We start from the raw sequence: 22,022 nt of genomic DNA, 5'->3' as shown, positions 1-22,022 counted from the left end.
TCTTGGAGCTGGACCCCACCTCTCATTCTCTGGGTCAATCTACAGTCTGAGGCCTAGTGGAAGCATTGGTTGCATTTTGGACATGGGGTTTTAGGTCTTCTTTCAGTCTGTCCTCTCATTCTATCTCCATATTTATATTGGGCTCTCAGATGTCCAACTTTTCCACACTGAAAACATCTACGATTTTCTCTAGAAGTCCCTTGCCAAGAGGGACCCTGTATTCCCATGTTCTTCGTAGTTTGGGTATAATAAGCATTTGTGCCCACTGTGGCACAGCGTCTTATGATCTCCTCTAAAGAAGTATCTTTGTCTAGTCCCCATATAATTCTTTTGCAAACCTCATTGGCATTTTCCTTAGCCAGATGTCTGGTCATTATTTCTGTGGCTGCATTAATTCCAGTGGTTCTTGTTACAGCTGTTTCCAAACATCCCACAAAATCTGCAAAGGGTTCAATGGGACCTTGCTCTATTTTTGTAAAGGCTTTACCTCCATCTTTCTGTCCGGGGAGAGAACCCCAAGCTTTTATTGAAGCCTTAGAAATTTGCTCATATACTGTTATGGGATAATAAATCTGTTCTGAATTCTCTCCATACTGACCTTCACCAGCTAGTTGATCAAAAGTGATTTGTACATTAACTCCTGTTTGCCTATTTCATTGGGCTTGAATCCTACATAATTCATGAAACTCCAAAAACCACAACAAATGTTGTCCAGGTTCTAAACATGTCCTTGCTGTGGATTTCCAATCACTCAGGGTTAAGATTTCATGAAACAAATTATCTAGTAATAGCTTAACATAAGATGATGTAGCCCCATACAGAGTTCAACCCTTTTTCAAATCCTTAATTTTTTCCAAATTAAAAGGAGTGTATCTTCTCCCTTTTTGACCTGAAGAGTCAAGCTTTTCAATCACAGTGTATGCATTTATAAAATCAGATACATCTTGTCCTTCATTTTTTGCCTTAATGCCTTTTCTAATCTTGTCACAGGCTCCTTAATAGGTGGTTCTGATTGCATTACTGCCTCTCCCCCTCCTCCTTCTTCCTCTATCCCTGAAGGGTTAATTGAGGGGAGAGGCTCATGAGATAAGAATGATCTAATTTTTCCTGCTTATTTGATTCTTCATCCTTTTCACCTAGTTTAGTTGGTACCTCCCCCTCCTGCTCTTTCTTCTTTTTCCTTATTCTAACACTTAAATAATTTCCTAAAGCCAATTGTATTAAATTATATGTACAAAGTGTATCTTTGGAAATTGAGTCGGGTCCATTTTTATTGTAGAATTGACAAAGATCCTCTCCCACTAATTTCCACTCCTCTGATCCAATTCTTTTTCCATAGAGAAACAAGGACATATGTACTTTACAGTTTCTAAAAGTTCAGTGATCTGCTCCCAAATTATAATCAAACCTTGACTTTTCAAAACCTTGACAATGCTCTCTAAACATTTTCTTTGAAGAGAAACAGAAGGCTGTTTACTAAACATCTGTCCCTTCTTAGCTGAAATGCTACTTTAACTTTTTTAACAAAATTTCTTTGTTGTACTCACCCTAATTTCTGGGTTGAGGAGACTTCCACTGGATCAGGATCAGAGGCTTTTCCAATGAGATTAGGGTCCTGTCAGTCCCTGTTTGGGTGCCAAAATGTGGTATTCTTTTCTCAATCTCCTCAACTGACTTCTGGCTCTGTCAGTCTTCCCAACTGAACTTATTCACTGACTCAGGCTCTAAGAGCTTCTTATATGTGATCTCTTAAAGGTGTGAACCCAAAGGTTGACTCCTCCTCTGAGAGAGTGGGATTGTGGGAGGTGTAAACTTGTGAATCTCATACTGAATCCTGAACTCTCCCAAACTTGTGAACTAATGTGTGAGCTAATGTGCGAACTCTCAAAGGTGTAAACACAAGCATTGTTTCTATCAATTCCAGTGACTTAACACCTTGTAAGGATTCTAACATATAACCAACCACAAATAAGCAGTATTTACTCCTTTAATGTAGTAATTGCTAATTCTCGTGCTAACTCTGGATCCACAAGATTTTAATTAATTCTTTTTGGCTACTTGTAGCTTTTTTCCCCTTTGATCTCTGGGATTTGGATATAATATTTCTGAGACTTTTTATTTCATCTGTTTCAGGGGTTGATTGGTAAATTCTTTCCATTTCTATTTTACTGCCTGGATCTAAAATATTGGAGCATTTTTTCTTTTATAATTCTTGAAATATGATTTCTAGGTTCTTTCTGTGACCATGGCTTTCAAATAGTTCAACAGTTTTAAAATTATTTCTGCTCACTTTATTTTCCAAATTAGTTGCTTTTCCAAAGAGCTATTTCATATTTTATTCTATTTTTTCATTCTTTTGACTTTGTTTGAATTTCTTGAGTCATTAGTTTCCACTTGCCCAATTCCAATTTTTAAAGATTTTTTTCAATGAGTTTTTATCTCTTTTCCCATTTGATCAATTCTACTTTTTAAGTTCTTTTCTCTGTTTTTAAGGTATTCTTTTCTCCACTATTTTTATGCCTCTTTTGCCAACCTCAATTCTCTCTTCATAATTTTCTTGCATCACTTTCATTTCTTTTCCCAACTTTTCCTCTACTATTCTTATCTCTTCCTTTAACTTTTCCAGAAATTCCTGTTGGTTTTAGGTCTGATTAGCATTTCTTTTCAAGACTTTGCTTATAGTTATTTTGACATTATTTTCTTCTTTTGAGCTTATGTCTTGGCCTTCCCTGCCACCATAGTGGTTTTTTTCACAGTCACATTTTTTGTTTGCTTATTTCTCCAGCCTATTTCTTGTCTTTGAGCTTTATTGGACAGTTGGACTGTGCTCTCCCTGGGATCAGGAGACTCTTTCTCAAGCTTCAGATTTTTCAAGCTGCTGTTCTAGTTCTAGGGGGTCTACAAGTTTATGGTATTTCTGAGGTATAGCAATCCTGGGAGAAGTATGGTCATTGCAGCATTGGTCTTTACCTAGGAAGGACCCCTGTTTGTTCACTCTTACTGACACTGGAAATAAGACTAGGTTCTACAGGTACAAGTGCTATCATTCCTCTTAGCTACTAGAAATGTGACAAGGGCCCCTGTTCTCTTGTAACTAACCACCAGTTCTGTTCTCCTCTGTAGAACTATTCCCCAGAACTGAATATGAGCAATAGAGTTGCCAATCAGCTCCAGCTGTACTAAGTTGCAACAAAGTTTCCCCTAAAATCTCTTTATTCCCATGTCTGATCCTCTTGCCATCCTGAGTCTGAGAGCTTCCAAAGCTGTTGGTTGTTCCCACACATTCCAGCAAAGCTTCATCCTATTGTCAAAGAAGTCTCCTGTCAACCTCCCAAGTTTTTTTCACTGGAAAAGTGTCTCACCCTGACCCTTTGTTGACTTTACTACTCCAAAACTTGATTTGAGGCCTTATTTTAAAGTTGTTGGAGGAGAATGTTGAAAGAGTTCAGCTGAGTTGCTGCCTCTAATGTGCCATCTTGGGCTTCATGCCCCACCTCCTTCTTGCAAATCTCTGTTTTTTCCTCACTCCAATTATATGTGTATATGTGTGAAATTAATTTTCTTAATGAATGGGCCAGATCATATTATTTCACTACTCAAAAACTTTCAACAGTGCTCCATTATCTAGAGCCAAACATATTAAACTTAGTATTCAAAGTTCTCCAGGAACCAGTTCCCACCAACCTTTCTATTTCATCTCTTCCGGTCTTTTTTGTGTGCCTTTTCACGAATCAAATTTTACATCTTCCTATTATCTGAATAAGCCATGCACTTTTCCACCTTCATGCTTTTGCTCATATAGTAGTCCTATATAGAATTACTTTGACTCTCCCCAAATCTTCTTTCCCTGTTAAATTTTCACCCATTCTTCAAGGCTAGCTCAAATTTTACTCCTTCCATTAAGGCTTCTCTGATCACCATTCCTATCCCTAGTAAGGGATATTTCTCTCTTCCCCCTTTTTTTATACTTCATCTATAGTGCTTGTCATATTCTCCCTTACCACATTTGTGTACCTACCTTATTTTTATTCTCCTAGTGTCTCTCCCAGTTACATTTGTAATTGACTCTTCAGTTAAATTCCAAAGCTCACAACTCCAAAATTTACTTTCCTTGTTGATATAATTTTGAGTTTTCTGATCTAACTACAGGACAGCATATCAGATTAAGATATTTTCCTGACTGATACAAGTGAAAAAATTTCAGGTTAGTATTTTGAGGGGTTATGATGTTATAGGAGAATCATGGGAAAAATTATGCCATTTGTAAATAAATATTAGTAAAACATTTAAAGCTATTTAAATTTACTTTAGCACAACCAGATGATATAGTTGTTGGGTTTTTTTTTATCTCAAAGCAAAGTAGTAAAATTTTCCTCTGAGTTCTTACTTTAATGAACAAAATCTCAAGAGCTCAGTAACTGCTAGAACACTTTTTATGAGAATAAAACCATTTCGGAGTCATTGAAACTAAAACTACTGCTGAGGAAGAGAATTAAGAAAAGCAATTGTAGTGAATGATAAAAATGATTACAGTTTATGAATTTCGTAATTTATAGGTTTCTAACAGGAGGTCTTTGGTGAGGTTTTTTATCTACAGCTAAGCTCTTTCTGGATATAGCACAGAATAAACACAGATGATATAAAGATCTTGGCAGTTAGTAGCTTTAATCTCACTACACAAAAAGGTCATTACTTCTTGTCTACAAAGAAGATCCAACAACTGAAATCAAATGGAGATCATAAGAAGATTAACTTGGCAAAATCATAAATGAAAGTGACTTTCATTACCAGCACTGCAGCCCATTTCAATTGCAATGAAATTTAGCAATAAATATCTCAAAACTAGATATAGGGCATGCTGATCAATATATATTGCCTCCCCGTAAACAAAGTCAAATACATGTAGGTAAGGGAACAGAGAGAGAGAGAGAGACAGACAGAGACAAAGAGAAACAGAGAGAAACAGAAAATGAATGAAAGAAGAAAGGCATAAGAGAGAAAGAAAACAGATATCATCAAAGTAGAAGGAAAGGAAATGGAGAGGAAAATGCAAAATTAAGAGCCTTTCTGTCAATGCACAAGGGCTTCATACAGATTATCCCCATTAATGCTAATGGAAGTTACACACATAAATTCCCTGAGCATTCACAAGAGAATAAATCCCATAGTCTTGAACTTTTTCCAAACAGAGACTAGGATGGAAGCTGAGTATTATCTAGGCATTATAATATTCTCATGGTGATAGAAAAACTAATTTTTTCCCATAAAATTTTAGTAAAAGCTCTAAAATAACTGTTTTAACCAGATAAACATGAGAACAATAACCATTGTTTGGAATTCAATTGAATTTTTAAAGTTCAAATTTAGTTATTTTTACTTCTAAACGAAAACTCCAATAACACTTGGCAACAAATGTATATATTTTTCCACCAGTCCAAAATGTTCTAATTACTAATTCTGATTATGTCTCTCTGAGGAATTACTATAACCTTTCACATAAAATATTACACCATTCAACCAAGGAGAAAGTACTAATTCCTAATTCATAAAAAAATATTAAACAGAAAATTTAAAGCCCAGTAGTGTGAACCAAATTACCATCAATGCTAGGAAGGAGACTTAGAGATCTGCATTTTGTCTTTCCAGATTATTCTCTCTTCTAAATTTCTCACTTATACTTAATTATACCTAACATGAAAATAATGGAAGTTACAAAGAGCTGATATAATTGACTGATAATAATATCCACTATTATATGCAAAGGCTCTAGGTTTCTTATTATTAGGATGACATTTTCTATTTATAGGGAGTAAACTACATCATGAATATGGTTAGGTTTTTAGAATGTGACTGTTCTTCTAAATTATAGAGGGCTGTGTATAGGGGTAGAAAGGGTAATATAAATCTGAACAATATTACAAACTGTAGTTAAATAGCAAATTCTTTAGAATTAATGAACCAATTGGACATATTTATAATTGACTAAAAGCACATTTTAAAATGAAAATAATTCCATATCAGTCAAGATTAAAGATTTTTCTATTGTCTCTTTTTTTCTGCTTATAACCATGAATTCACTGTAAGAAAAGTATTATACTAGATTCATATTTTAAAAAGGCATATCATTTAGAAGAAAACATGCTTTCCTTTTACAGATCTGCGAGAACTGAAATTAGAGTGATGAAAAAATTGCTTTTTTTCATAAATTTGTGAGTCCATCACTGGACAATAATCATTCAGAAGTGTCATAGCCTTCAAAGGGGGCAAATCAATCAGAAAACTTATTAGGAAACTGTATGAAGAGAATTCCCTAGTCTCAAAATGACCTCTATCCTTCCCTTCCTTAATATTACACTATATGTTAATGTCCAATCAAGGAAGCAAGTAAGGCATTAGATCAGTAAAGTATGCAAATAGTCAGTTCAGTAACAAACAAACTTAGCTAATATGAGTATAATTTTGGTTTTGAGGGGAAAATATACCAATATGGGGATACTATATGATGATATCATGACATATATGGGTCATACTAATGTTGTATATTATGTAATTTTACTGTTGAACTTTTTATTTTAAATTCAATTGGTTTTCCTTACAAACATATGCCATCATAAAGCATACATATTTAAATTTATATTTAATGACTATCAGAATCTACCAGAATGACTAAATACAATTTAACTTGTATGAAGTATGAACACCTCCAGGCTAGCTCCATTGAAACAAGCAGAGAGCTCTGGGGCTAAATTACAGAAACCTTCATCTCCTAAACAGTGTGGAAAGTCAGGGGAGATGGAGGGGGAAGAGAGAAGAGTCTAAGAAGACTGAGAATCTCAACTAATCAAAAATATCAGGCAGGTGTGCTACTGAGACACTGTCCTGGGTGAGAAAGTACCAGGACTCCAGGTGAGTGCAGAAGCAGTGGGGCAGGGATACTCTTGGGTGTGGGCCCTTGCAAGATGGTGGAGATTTGAGGTTGAGGTTCCAAGTCAGAAAAGAAAAATAAGTGAAGCCAAAGGCACCATCCTGCCTATCCCAAAATGAAAAATAATTACATTAATAAGTTCTCGATTTTTTTTAAAAAAGGAAATGATAAAGAAAAAAGAACCCAAACAAAAAAACTTACTATGGAAACCAAGGAAGAACAAGATTCATTTTTCAGAGAAGGACATTAAAGTAAAAAAAAAAAAAAAAAAAAAAAGCCTCTTCTACTCCAAAGAATAATGTTAAATGGCTACTTGCCCAGAAACAATTTATAGAAATATCCAAAAAAGAATTTAAAAAACAAATGAGAGCAATGGGGAGGTGGATAAGATGTTATGGGCCAGAACTCTGAACTTGAAACAAAGGATTCTTACAAGGTACTAAGTCCATGGAATTGATAGAGACAATAGTTATCTAATTTAGCATGGTGCTTAACAATTCTCTAATTCAGTACATGTACTTAGTACTTATTATAGTTCTACAAGATTCACACCTTTGATAAGAGAGCATATAAGCTCAGACAAACTCAGCCAGAATCAGAACTAGGGAAGACCAGTAAATGGTGGCAGGCTCTCCTCCCTCGCTTCTCCACTGAAATCAAGATCCGGAAGGCCTCCAGAAAAATTAGCAGAGCCCCAAGTGAGGGAGACAAGACTTTGAAGGAGACAATAAAGGATTTGGACTTTAACCCCTGGCTACTCGTGTGGTGATTACTGAACTGAAAAGAAGGCTGCTCCCAGAGACCCCAAGAAAACCTCAACAGAGATTACATTTTAGAGAGAATATTACAAAACAAAAATTTTATTCTTTTAAAGTCAGTCAATTAGAAAAAGGAGATCCAGAATCTTAAAGAAGAAAATGATTCATTGAAAATTTGAATTGGGCAAGGGGAAATCAGTGAAGCTATAAGAGATCAAGGATGAAAAAATAGAAGAGAAGGTAAAACATAAGAAAAAACAGATCTGAAGAACAGTTAAGGAAGAGAAGACACAATAATTGGACTACCTGTAAGCAGTGACCAAGAAAAGAATCTTGACACAAAAATCTGTGTCGAAGTTCTTTTCCTGGTCACAGCTTTCAAAAATAATCAAAGAAAAATGTCTTGAAATGATAGAACAAGAAGGGAAAGTAGAAATTAAAAAAACCCCACTGATTATCATCTCAAGGAAAACACATGGAAACATTATTGCTAAATTTTGAAAACCTGAGATCAAAGAAAAAAGATTACAAGAAAAAAATTCAAATGTGCTAAAGCTACAATTTATCAGCAATTACAATAAAAGACCACAGGTCCTGGAATATTATAAATATACAATCAAAAGAAGTAGGATTGAGATCAAAAATATCATATACAGTAAAACTAAGTATAATACTGAAGAAAAAAAGGATATTCAATGAACTCTTAGATTTTTCAGGATTTTATTTCAAACAAAGCTTAATTTAATTAAAAGATGTTTGCTCCTTGCAAGGAAACCTATGGCATATCTGAACAGCATACTATACAGTAGAGGGATCACCTTGCTGCCAAAAGATAATATAGTCAAAACTATACTTTTTCCAGTAGCAAAGTATTGCTGTGAGAATTGTATTATGAGGAAAGCTGAATGCCAAAAAATCAATACTTTTGTATGGTGGAGAAGACTTTTAGAAGACTTTTGACAGTTCCTTGAATAGCAAGGAAGTCAATACTTAAAAGAAATTAAGTCTGTCCATTCACTGGAAGGTCAAATACAAAAGCTAATACATAATTACTTTGGCCACATAATAAGAAGATGGAACTCATTGGAAAAGACCTTGATATTGGAAAAGATTGAAGGTAAAAGAAAAGAAGGGTGACAGAAGATGAAATGGATAAATAGTGGGAAACAATGAATGTGAACTTGGACAGACTTTGAGACATGGGAAAAGATAGAAGGAACTGAAATGCTATATTCCTGAAGTTACAAAAAAGTCAGACATGACTGAATGAATAATAACAGTATCCAGTTAAGGAGAACATTGATCAACTAGAGAAATCAATGACTTAATTATGAAAGATAACATTACAAGAATTTATTTGAAAAGAAGGATCATATTTTATTTAAAACAATCTCCCTTGTTTTAGAACACTTCACAGTGTTCTACACAATGCAGCAACTTAATAATTTGCCAAATAAATGAATGAAGAATAGACAAATTTTAAAAAGAGTTGAATGAATTTGGAAAGATCACCCTAGAAAACAGAAAGAAGTAAAGGACTATCATATAGAAGAAGAAACAGTTTTTGTGTATCTTCACAAGCCAAGACTAAGGAACAAGAGTAGAAGTTATTGACATCAAAATTTTAGGCTCAAATGCTGGGACCCCAACCTTTTGCTGAAGTTTCTGTCTTAGGGAGAAAGAAAACCTCAACAAAGACATTTCATACAAGCATGCTCCATATGTGGATACTCTTGCATCACAAGTGGACTCTCTTTATTAGGAATGGTGAACCTGGTTCTTTGGCTGACTTTGACCTGACATTGGCATTTTGAAGTTCCCACAACTCCAGTTAGGTATAACTGAATAGAAATACAGACACAATTTTTAGGTGTCTGTTGCATCTGATTACACTCCTCAGAAGGAATAGGAAAATATTCACAAGAGAATAAAGGAGCCCATTCTCTACAAAATTGTAGTTGTTTCCAATTATAACTAGGGTTTGGCACTTACAATCTGGCTTCAACCTATCTTTCTGAACTTATTTGGTATTTCTCTCTCACACACACTCTACATTCCAGACAAAAAGGCCTTCTTCCTCTTCTCTACACACGACTTTCTGGAGACAGTAAGACCAATATATCTTGTTCTGGGCAATGTGCTTCTGTGAATGCATCCTAAGATAGCATTCACTTTTTTTTGACTGTCATGTTACCATTGGCTCATGTTGAACTTATTTGCAAGATATTTTCATGTAATCTATGATTTAGCCAAATTGTTTCCATTCTATACTTGTGTAGTTATTTTTTTATCCCCAAGTGCAAAACTATATTTCAATTTATTAAATTTCTTGTTGGATTTGGCCCATTTTTCAAATCTGTTGGAATCTTTTTTGATCTTGTCATTCAGTCTGTTAGGTATCCTTCCCTGAGTTCAAGTTCTTTATTACTTGGTTTCCTTGTTTACAAAATGAGTTAATAACATCCTGATACACCAGAGGAGTGTTTTATTGGCCAAAAAAAAAAAAAAAGCATAGCATTTTAAAGGAGTAATTTTAGGCTTAAAGATAATATATGATTGGAGAAACCAAAAGACATTTTACAAATGTGAGATAAAATGATTATTAATTTGCATAGCATAATTCAAAATGTTTCTATTCCCATGTATCATTTTGAAAGAAGGAGAAATTCTATATACTTTGGTTTTTTTCCTTATGCGATCATTATTCAATACTAGTCCTTTTTGCCAACAGATGAGGAAATTCATGGGAACAAAGGAGTATAGTAATTTTTTGGCTTTTTGGAGTCTCTTTCTTAAATTCCTGTCAGTCCAGTTTTATAATCAAAGAACATTCTTTTGAGACTTAAGATGACAGCTAAAAGCCAGTTGGTATGTTTATTGTAAAAGGTTGTTGATGGATAAAATTTAAATTGAAAAAATTTCCAGGGGAATTATATTATTTTGGAAGTGTAAGTATTAACAAGATTTGGGTTCTTTTTTTGGGGGGGGGTTGAGTTTTTGTTTTGATTTTTAAGGTGAAATATTAGTTGAGCTTTTCCTTCCCTCTGTTATCCCCTTGAAAAACATATTCAACATTGGCATATTTGTCCTTCAATTGCACACACTTCTGCCAAAAAAATTTTTCTGCTGTAAATTCTGTTCAACATAAGTTTCAAAACTAATATACTTTCATATATTTACATAAGACTTTCCTTTTTATAAAAGAAAATGCTTAATTTGGAAAATATTATATCAATTAAAATTTTTAAATGTAAAATACTGATATATTGTATATATACATATACATATGTAGTAGCAAAATATCTATATTAGAAATGAAGCATTTTAATGGACTAGATGGGAAAGAATAGATGGAAATTACTAGCTTTGCATTGTAAATTATCTCATTATATATCTGAGAATAGAATGTCAAACTGAATAAGCTAAATCTTTCCCAGAGACACAAAATGATATTTCCATCATTACTGGAAAGTACATTCTTTTAACCAATTCAAATAAATTAGTGAATTAAGTAGAAATCACCATGGTCAGGAGGAACTTTGGGAATATATCTCACAAGCAGATTAACTATCATCATTTAAAATTGTACATTAGAAATATGATTGAGAAATTGTGTGAACTTTAAAATACTGGACAAATACTATACTACATATTCATTGATGGGAATGTTCTCTCCAGCATTTCAGGTCACATCTGTCCTATGTGCTCTTGTTGGTGATCTCCCAAAGTAAGCTCCTACCCAAAGTGCTCACGGCCTTGTTTGCTTTCTCTATTTGTAATTATACCAGTCAAGCACACTGGTTGGCCATGAGTTATCCTTGCTCTCATCACATCCCATTTTCCTTTTTGATTATAATGTCTTTGATTAGACATATTATACTTCTCTTTTTTCATAGTTTTTTTTTTTATTATTAGCTGCAACCTGCACACATATACCATGCAACTCATTACTGTCATGTTTATTTTAAATTATTCAGAAATGATAATATTCTGTGACTTATAAACATGCAATAAACCAGTAGAATATGGGTATTTAAAAAGATGGGCTTTTGTTTTCTGGTAGAAATTTGGGATCATCAAAGAGTTATGAAGTTTTCCAAAGTCAATACAAACCCATTGTTTTCCTTCCATTTAGTTGTGGACCCAATTCTTTTTTTTTTTTTTCATTTTTAGTATGTGACCAGGATCTATATATACATATACATAATGTACATGTACATGTATATATATTGATTATACTGCTTAATTATCAGGTTTTATACATTTAGGGAGTACTTATATATTGCTTTTTCATTTGTGTATGAATTCAAAGTCCCTAAGGAATCGCCACAAAGAGAAACAGAATTTGATACTGAGCGGTGAGAATGCCCCAGTTTTCCTCTAGGAAAGAGAAAAATGCTGTCTCAAAATAGGCTAGAGGGTGATATAAGAGGATTGGGCCACTCTTTTGAGGTCTAAATTTACTCATCACTATATGGAGAATGGTCAATCAGTGGCTAGCTACTGTTAGGTTCAGATCGGTTCATCATTATCCAGATATCTGTGGTTTAGCAACAGTTTCGGGATTAAGATTGCTGGGCTTCCATAAGGTACACTGTAGCAAGTATCTGTGAAAGCTACTGCTGCTAAGTTCTGAGACTCCCTCAGATCATGACTGAGACTACCAGAGACCAGCACTAGAGAGGCTGAAATCTTGAAGCCAATATTAGAACCAGAGCAAAAAGAAAGAGAACTCCAAATTTGAAGGCCAAGAAGAATACTATCAGCTGGTAAACATGAAAGGGAAATTTAATTTTTCCCCACTATTTCCCCCCCCCATGCTCCCTCCCCTCCTTTCCTCCTCCTCCCCATTTCCCCCCCTCCCCCCGCCATTTTCCTTCATCTTATGCTATGTCATGGAATTTAAATTAAAAGGTTACAGATATGAGCGTTTAAGAATTTCTTCTTACCATCCCTGAAGAGCTGAGAGAGTAAGAGCATTTATTTTCATTTTTACTAAGCTCAATAAATTATGACCATCATATGTTGAATATCTGAGTCCTGTGAATACAAGGATTTGTCACAAGAGGACAACTTAGATATGGGGATAGTAACTTTGGAGCATGAGAATTAAAATATTTTAAGTAATATCCTATTTTATCTTATGGGTACCTTCAAAATGGCCAAAAGTGGGGGGACAGTCAAAGCACTTGAAAGCTGAGCTGAATACCCTCTGGTGGCAAATGAAGCTGCTGCAACATTGGGAAAGCTTTATAAGAAAGGAACTGATGTAGCTATTGGGCTTCTGGCCCAAAGAGCACACACATACCTCCTTACTGAATATGCAGATATTGCACTCCCTCACAGAATAATTAATACAGTAATCAGTGGTCTTTTGTAGGATTTAGCTAGACAAAATGGGTGTTGATTTGGATTACTTGTAGATAGAATTTGGCCAAAAGTGTTACAGGTCTCACAAACAGGTAATGAAAGCCACACCAAATAAGCCATAATGTTACAGATTACCATATCATACTACAGATTACTTGATGCACATATTTTGGCATAAATATTGAGATGAACTGGCCAGTATAACCAAAAGAAAATTCTATTAAAGTACTATGAAATTAAGAGTAAATTTAAAATGTTTGCTGAGTCCATTTTTTTTCACACAATTCATATAATATATTCTTAGAAAATGCAACATTTAAAAATTATATTTCATGCAAAAAAAGTTCCTTTGAGAGTCTGGATGATGATGATGACTACTATATATCTCTGATTCAGACATAACTAATGTTGAGTTTATTCCCACCACAAATTTAAAAACTAGCTAACATTCTATAAATAAAACAAGGTATCAAAGAATAAGTTAAAACATTAGCATAATATTCTGAGATTTTCTTCCTATTTCATTGTGGGAGTATGAAACAATTGTTAGTGTTTTGTTTTGTTTTTAATTTCAATTTTGGTTTGATTTCTTTCTTCACCTTCATCATCATCTGCTCCTTCTCCTTTGCTACTCCTCATCTTCCTCCTCCTCTTCCTCTTCCTCTTTCTGTTTCTCCTTCTCCTCTTTCTCTTCCTCCTCCTCCTCTTCCTCCTTTTTTTTTTCTTCGTCTTCTGGCAGAGGAACTCTAGTAACCAATTGCTTACTTAGGAATCAGTATTATGTTAAGTTATACATTGTTTTTTTCCTACAGAAACTAAAAAACCTACAATTTAAGTAAATATTGAAAGTTATCCCTTGTACAGATTAGCAACTTGATCATAAATTATGTCTTGGAAAGTGGTTTGGGTACCAAAAGTTTAAGTATGTATCAGAGGCAAGATTGGAACTCAATTCTTCATTGTTTCAAAGTTGTTTCCCCACAAATAGTGAGTGCTCTCTAATATTCATTAGTATTTAAATACTACTAAAAAGTAATGTATGCCATTTTAAAATACTTGCATGCAATACATATCTTTTCAATTGCTGGTTTCTGTACAAGTAAAGACAAAGGCATAGTAATCAAAGATGACGTTTTAATAGCACTTTGAAATTTAAATACTTGATTCTCCTATAAATGTTTCGGGAATCAAGAGATTCTCTCTCTCTCTCTCTCTCTCTCTCTCTCTCTCTCTCTCTCTCTCTCTTTTTCTCTCTCTCTCACTCTTGCTCTCTCTCTCTCTCTCTCACTCTTGCTCTCTCTCTCTCTCTCTCTCACTCTTGCTCTCTCTTTCTCTCTCTGTCACATACACACACACACACAGACACACACACACACACACACACACACATATTGTTCAACATGTTTTCCCCCATTTGTCTCAAACTGAGAATCAAAATCTCTATAAATGACTCATAACTGGTAAAAAAATATATGAAATATGAATAATATAAAATTTGGTATTAGTCATCATAAGCCCTAAAATTTTTTTCCCAGATTAAGTCCATAATAAAAGAACTATTATAGTCATTTATGAATTTCTTATTATATTTAAGAACTGTAATAGATGCTAAAAATGATAAAGCTTTTATAGCCAAAGGATATATAGGGAATTGATTGAAATAAATAGTAATGTGAGGCATGCTTCCAATGAGTAAATCTTCTAAGGATAAAGAGATATTTTTCAAAAGAAGAAAAGCAAGCTGTCAATGGCCATATGAAAAAATGCTCTAAATCACTGATAAGAGAAATATAATTTAAAACAATTCTGAGGTTCCATTTTCTACCCATCAGATTGACAAAGATAACCAAAAAATAAAATAAAATAAAGTGATAGTTGTTGAAGGGACTATCTTTGAATTAGCTCAGCTACTCTGAAATATAATTTGGAAATATAACCAAAAATATCACTAAACTATGTGTATTTACCCTTTAATCTACCAACACCACTACTGGAAATATTCCACAAAAAGATAAAAGAAAATAGGGAAAAGACCCATACATACGAAATAAATTTTTAGAAGCCCTTTGTGTTATATATAGCAAAGACAAAAGTCCTACTCTCAAAAAGCTCAATCTAATGAAACTGAAAACATGCAAAACACACACACACACACACACACACACACACCCTTTGCTAATTAATTGCTGATGGACCTGTGAATTGGTTCAACATTTCTAGAAGATAATTTGGAATATCTTTTGATCCAGAGATCCTACTATTGGATTTACAGTCAAAGGAGCATAATGACACTAAGACCCATATGTACCAAAAAACAAAGCAATCCACATACCTTCACTGTAATAATAAAAATTGAAAGAAAATGTATGCCTTACGATTTGGTAGTTACTGAACAAACTAGAACATATGAATGTGATGGAAAATGATTATGCCATAATAGATGATAAATAATTCAAATAAACTTGGTTAGCTCTCTTAGTCTTTTGATTATATGATATAATATGGAATATATATCATATTGTTAGCACAGCTGTTAGAAACAGGAAAATTTCCAAAGTGTGGATGCTTTGAAAAATGACACTAAGCCTTTTTTCAGCCTCTATGGTTGAATGGAACAGACAAGATTACCTGTAACCAGATTTTTCTACAGTGATAGTGAAGTAAATCATACCAAAACTGCTATAACAATGAAAAGTTCAGAGATTTCCTCTAGAATGATATCAAAGAAAGAGGAGCATGCAATATTACCTGTGGCCAATCATCCAGGAATTATATTTATTTATTTTTCAACAATATGTTTTATGATTTAGACTCTTAGAACACATTTCAAAAATGTATAATATGAGGAATTCATGATAAGAATGAGTACTTCCTATATTTCAGCTGGAGATCTTGGTCTTCCAAAGTCAAGAACATTTATCTGCTTATTTTTATATACCTTTCTATGAGTGCCTCCAAATTACATTACAGTCTGGAGGCATCATGACTGACTTCAGTGGATTCCTGAATTTTAATAATTAACACTGAGTGAATTTCAATAATTGGTTAACATCTATATCTTCACATCTTCCTTGCTATTTGCTCTTAGTAGTTGGTTTCAAACAAAAAATATGGTTATTCAATCAGTTGGAGAATGGCTGAATAAGCTATTGTCTATGAATGTTATGGAACATTATTGTTCTATAAGAAATGATCAACAGGATGATTTCAGAGAGGCCTGGAGAGACCTATATGGAATGATGTTAAGTGAAATGAGCAAAATCAAAAGAGCATTATTCACAGCAACAGCAATATTTACAATGATAAATTCTGATGGACATGGTTCTTGTCAACAATGAGATGATTCAGGCCAGTTCCATTGATCTTGTGATGGAGAAAGCCATCTGTATCCAAAGAGAGATCAGTGGGAATTGAATGTGGACCACAACAAAGAATTTTCACTCTTTTTGTTGTTGTTTTCTTGCGTTTTGTTTTCTTGTTTTTTTTCCTTTTTGATCTCATTTTTCTTGTGTAACATGATAATTGTGGAAATATGTATAGAAGAACTGTACATGTTTAACATGGATTGGATTACTTACCAGCTAGGGAATGAGGTGGGTGGAAGGGAGGGAAAAAATGTGGAACACAAGGTTTTGCAAAGGTGAATGTGTAAATTTATTCATGCATATATTTGAAAATAAAAAGCTTTAATTAAACAAATGGTTATTCAAAGAACTACTTAGAAGATATCTTTTATAAAATATCCTACCTTTTCTTTCAGATCAGCACAGAGTTCCAGTTGCTTTTTTCTGTCATGGGCCAAAATGGTCTCCATTTCATAAGCAGTATGTGCTTCTCCAACAGTTGTTATAGCTTTTTGTATAAAGTCTTTCTTATCCTTAGCCCAATTTAATAAGAAAATTCTTCTCTGATCCTTGGTTAAACAATATTGGTTCCAATATTTCTCATGTGTAACCTAAAAAGGAAGTTGCTAAATATTAACATTTTGTAATTATGAAAAAAAAGTTACACTTGACAAGTCATTTTTGCTCAAATTATGTTGATAGGAAAAGCCAAGGGAAATATAAAGCTTTTCTTAAGAGTAGAAAGCAATTGTTGCCTAAAAATCAAATTTTTTTATACCCCAAATTCTGATGGGGAAGACAAATGCCAAAACTTTTTTCTCTGTTACAATGAGTTGTTGATGGAGGAAAATTGGAGAGGGAAATGGATAATACTGGAAAATGACTGTAGTGTTTATACAAAACGAACCAATGAAAAAGTAAAGAAACAAATCACAGCTTTATGTGAGGACAAATAATAATGTTTTCTTAAATTTAGTCAGTTTGTATAATATGTTAGAATTATAAGCACTTATCAGAGTTTTCCAAATAAAAGAAGGAGACTTAAAACAATCATTCACAACATTTTCAATAAGCAAGATAATCCCAGTTGTACAGCTCTTTGTCTGAACATTTTAGATAAGAACTGATTTTGCCTCAAAATATATTTTAAAAACCAAAGAATTCTTTGCTTCTTTTGCCAGACTAGGCTGGGCCTCTTGATTTTTAGATATTTATCTAACCATGTGAGCAAGGTATAAAAATTGATGAGCAAACAGAAAAGAGAAAAGAGGCCTTAAAACAAATATTTCATTTCTTGGTGACTAAGTATACAATGAGCAGATTGTAGCTTCACTTTAAAAAAAAAAGCATTCTGATATGAATTTATATTTTTAATTCTGAATATTAAAATCCAACTGTTCTGTTAACTTGTTAGTCTTAATCCACAAAATCTCAAATAGGATTATTTAGCACCTGCCAAACATTTTGAAAGGAAGCAGACATGATTCTGAAAAGAATGATAAAATACCTAAAACTTAAATAGAATACATAGTTAATATTAGATAAATAGAAAAGTCAGAAAAAACTAACTAGTAAATATGAATTAATCTGTTATGGGAGGAAAATGTCACATACAAACCACCAGATACAAAAGTTAGAAAAACAAAATTTTTCTAAAAGAATAAGCATTTAATATTAATAAAGCTCTTATTAGCCTATGATATCTGTAAATCCAAACATTTAATATATAATCTTTTCATTCAAAACATTTATGAAGTAATCATCACACCTAATGTAGAACTAGAGGAAGGATAAAAACAAATTACACATAGTCCCTGCATTCAAGGAATTTACAGTCTTCTAAAGTTAAATGATGAGGGGAGGGGAAGAGAAGAAAGGGAGAAAGGGAGGGTTTTGGGGAGGAACAGAGTCAGAGACAGAGACAAAGAGAATTCAAGACAAAGATGTAGTAGTAAGATAAAACGGATGAGATAATTTAAATAACATCAATGTATTTGATCATTTTTACTTCAGACTTCTGAATAGAAAGCCCAATAAAGTTGAATAACTTCTTCAGAAGCTTAGCTTAAAAGTTCAAAGATTAAAAAAAATGTAAAGTATGCATTTATTTACTAATATTAAGTATAAAAAGCTATTAAACAAAGGCTAAAGATAAAAGAGAATTTCTCTATAAACCTGCAACACAACAGAAGCCTATTCTGCCAATGAAATTAGACGCTTTGAATTTATCATTGCTTTTTGTCTAGCTTATGTAGAAAAATGCATACTTCTATACAAACAAATTTCCTTATAAAGGTGTTAATGATTCATCAAGAGGAATGATAATAATGATTAGATAAAACTGTACAATGGTGGCCATATTTCAAATGTTTACCTTCTTTAGACTCTATGAGTTAAATTATTTCCAAAAGGTTACTTTCAACAAGACTTTTGTGTTGAATATATGATTTTTTCTAATAAACAAACTTCTTAGTACTCAAAATAGCACTCACCAGATCATGCCTAGATTTGTGAGGTAAATATCTCTGTAACATATCCAAATATAAAGCTCTTCTTCCCTGAATATCTTTTGGATATTGATCTACAATTATCTGGTAAATCCATTGATCTTCTTCATTCAACTCAAAGTTCCTAAAGATAATGAAAACGTCAAAGCACATTATTTTAACAAGACTAGATTAAACAGTGCTGAGGACAATGTAGTTAGCAGTTTTGAGAATTTTCATGCAATTTTTAATGTATAATAAATAAAACCTAATTAAGCATAATTAACTAAATTTAATTTTGTGATGTAGCAAAAATTAAATTCTAATAAAAATGGAGGTGCTTCAGCCTCAACTTTGATCGTAACCTGAGTTTTGACCACTAATTTAAAGAAAATGTATTGAACCTACAATAAATAATTACAATCTAACAAATCTGAGAAGTTAAAAGGAAATGGGCAATTACCTACCAAAAAAAAAAAAAAGACTCCAACAAAACAGGAATACAGATCTTTAAAAACTCATTCTCAGAATGCAGGAAAATAAGCACTTTTAATTCACCACTAATAGAATTGTGAATTGATCTAGTACTCTGGATAGGAAGATGGAACTATACTCAGAAAATTACTGAATTATGTACATCCTCTGGTACAGTAATACTGCTAAACATGCCTATCCCTCACAGAAATAAAATAAAGAGAAAAAAATCATATATATATAAATATTTCTACCAATTTTTTTGAAGAGCCAAAGAAGAGGTAATTAAAGCAATATTCCTCAATTGGGAGAATAGCTGAATGAATTGTTTTATGAGAATACAATGGAATGTCATTGTATACCATAAGGAATGATGAAAAGGATTGATCCAGGGAAACCTGAGAAGACATGTATGGATTACTGAAAAGTGAACTAAGCAGAATAAGGAGAACAAATTATACAACAATAATAACAATATTTTAAAGACAAACAACTTTGAAAGACTTAAAAATTCTGATCAATACAATGACCCACCATAATTCCAATGTCCATAGCCTGAGAGAGATGAAGAACAGAACATAAATTTTTAAATGGCCAATGTGGAACTATAATTTGTTTTTTTGCATAATTCTGACAAGATTTTTTTTTCCAGTGGGAGAGAAAGGAAATCAGAAAAGCAAATAAATCCTTAATTTCAAAAGTAAAAATTAAATTAGGAAAAATGGCAAAAAAAAATAATAATAATGGGAACAACTAATTGGAATGACTGTAATAAAGATACAAAATAAATTCACAAATATTGTCACCATTTCACATAGCAATAATAAAATCCATTAACAAATAAAAGAAAAAAATCATCAAAATAACTGCTAAATGAATAAAATAAATGGAGCCAATCTAAATACTCAAAGCATATAGATGTAATTAAACATTTTTTTACCAAAATAAAGATAATTAATTGGAATGATATCCATCACTCTTGTTTGGGTCATGTCAAATAATAAATAAATATAAATTGGGGTTAAGTGACTTGCCCATGGTCACACAGCTAGGGAGTATTAAGTTTCTGAGATCAGATTTGAACTCAGTTACTCCTGACTTCAGGGTTGGTGCTCTATCCACTGTGCCACTGAGCTGTCCCAATTATGATATTTTTAAAATAATTTTATAGTTTTATTGTTTTACCAATGAAACTGTCAAGAGATACTTTGTGGAACAATATAAAATGATAGTAAAATTCATTTATATAAATAAAAGGGCAATTATCTTCAGAGAAATAATGGGAAAAAAGTAGTACTGAAAGAGGAATGGCATTCTTAGACTTCAAAAAATAATGAATAATCATGAAAACATTTTGGCACTTGTTAAAAAAACAGAAACACGAATGTGTAGAACAAACCAGATAAGAAAGAATCAGAAACAAATTAATTTAATATCCAATGCTTGACAAGTCAAAGAATATAATTTACTTGAGGAAGGGTCCCTTATTCAACAAAAAATTCTGGAAATAGTAGAAAGAAGTTTGGCAAAGAAGTCAATATCAGCATTTTATAACAAATACCACCAGGGATATACCAGAGCTTGATGGAACTGGTTCCTGAAAGCTGATTGTTAAATTTTCATTATAAGCATTTGTACCTCAGAATTTGACAAATGCAGCAAATCAGGATTTATTATTTTATTAATTGATTAGACTCAAGAAAATTATGGAGAAAATGTCACTAATGATTTAAAAGTAAGTTATCTACACAAATTTTTTCCAGAGCCAATTGTTAAACATCATATATAGCACAATAAGTTCCAAAAGGATATACAGTTTAAATATAAAAGCTCACATGGATGGGGGAAAAAATAGAAAAAATGAATGGATGCAACAAGAGAACTATTTGGTTCTGCACACATATATTGTATCTAGGATATACTGTAACCTATTTAACATGTAAAGGACTGCTTGCCATTTGGGTGAGGGGGTAGAGGGAAGGAGGGGAAAAATCAGAACAGAAGTGAGTGCAAGGGATAATGCTCTAAAAAATTACCCTGGCATGGGTTCTGTCAATAAAAAGTTATTAAATTTTTAAAAAATGAATGGAAGTATCTTTCTCAACTATTGCTAAAGGGTACAATTCTTGACCAAATACGGGACAGAGTGTGTACTAAAAGAAAAGAAATAAACAATTTTGATCACATGAATGTAAATTTTGAATGATGAAAATCAAGGTAAGTAAGAAGGGAAATTGTTAACTGGAAAAAATTTGTATCTATTATCTTTGATATGAGGATATGAAAGATATATATATAAAGAAATAACATAAATATTTAAGAACATGAGCCAATCTCCAATATATGAGATAGGAACACACAGTTCTCAAAAGAACCCTAACATAGTAATACTCATATGTTTTTTTCCAAATAACTTCTAATACGAGAAATGTACATAAAAGCAAATCTGAAGTTTTATCTCATACCAAACAAATTTACAAAGGTGATTTTAAAAAACAGTCAACAATGCAGGTACATGAATATCCTTTTCTAACCATTCTGGAAAACAATTTCAAATTAATGCAAGAAAAGTCACTAAATATATATATCTTTTAACCCACTGATAAGTTTATATCCCAAGGAGGTCAAAAACAGAAAGGAAAGGCTCCATATCAACCAAAATAAT

At 32.8% G+C, this 22,022-nt stretch overlaps 1 protein-coding gene across 2 annotated transcripts in view; it reads right to left on the bottom strand.

Annotated features, from left to right (window-relative positions):
• The window catches only part of CCDC148 (coiled-coil domain containing 148), a 301,269-nt gene that overhangs the window by 118,784 nt on the left and 160,463 nt on the right, over positions 1-22,022 (bottom strand). For both annotated transcript variants that reach the window (XM_051986343.1, XM_051986344.1), the window contains exons 10-11: positions 18,890-19,028; positions 16,802-17,008 (exon numbers count right to left, since the gene is read on the bottom strand). In XM_051986343.1, coding sequence (XP_051842303.1) covers positions 16,802-17,008; positions 18,890-19,028 — 346 coding nt within the window. The remainder of the gene's footprint in view (positions 1-16,801; positions 17,009-18,889; positions 19,029-22,022) is intronic.

Source organism: Antechinus flavipes, chromosome 3 (genome assembly GCF_016432865.1).
Source record: "Antechinus flavipes isolate AdamAnt ecotype Samford, QLD, Australia chromosome 3, AdamAnt_v2, whole genome shotgun sequence".
Taxonomy (NCBI): domain Eukaryota; kingdom Metazoa; phylum Chordata; class Mammalia; order Dasyuromorphia; family Dasyuridae; genus Antechinus; species Antechinus flavipes.
This window is presented reverse-complemented; position numbering and strand designations above follow the sequence as displayed.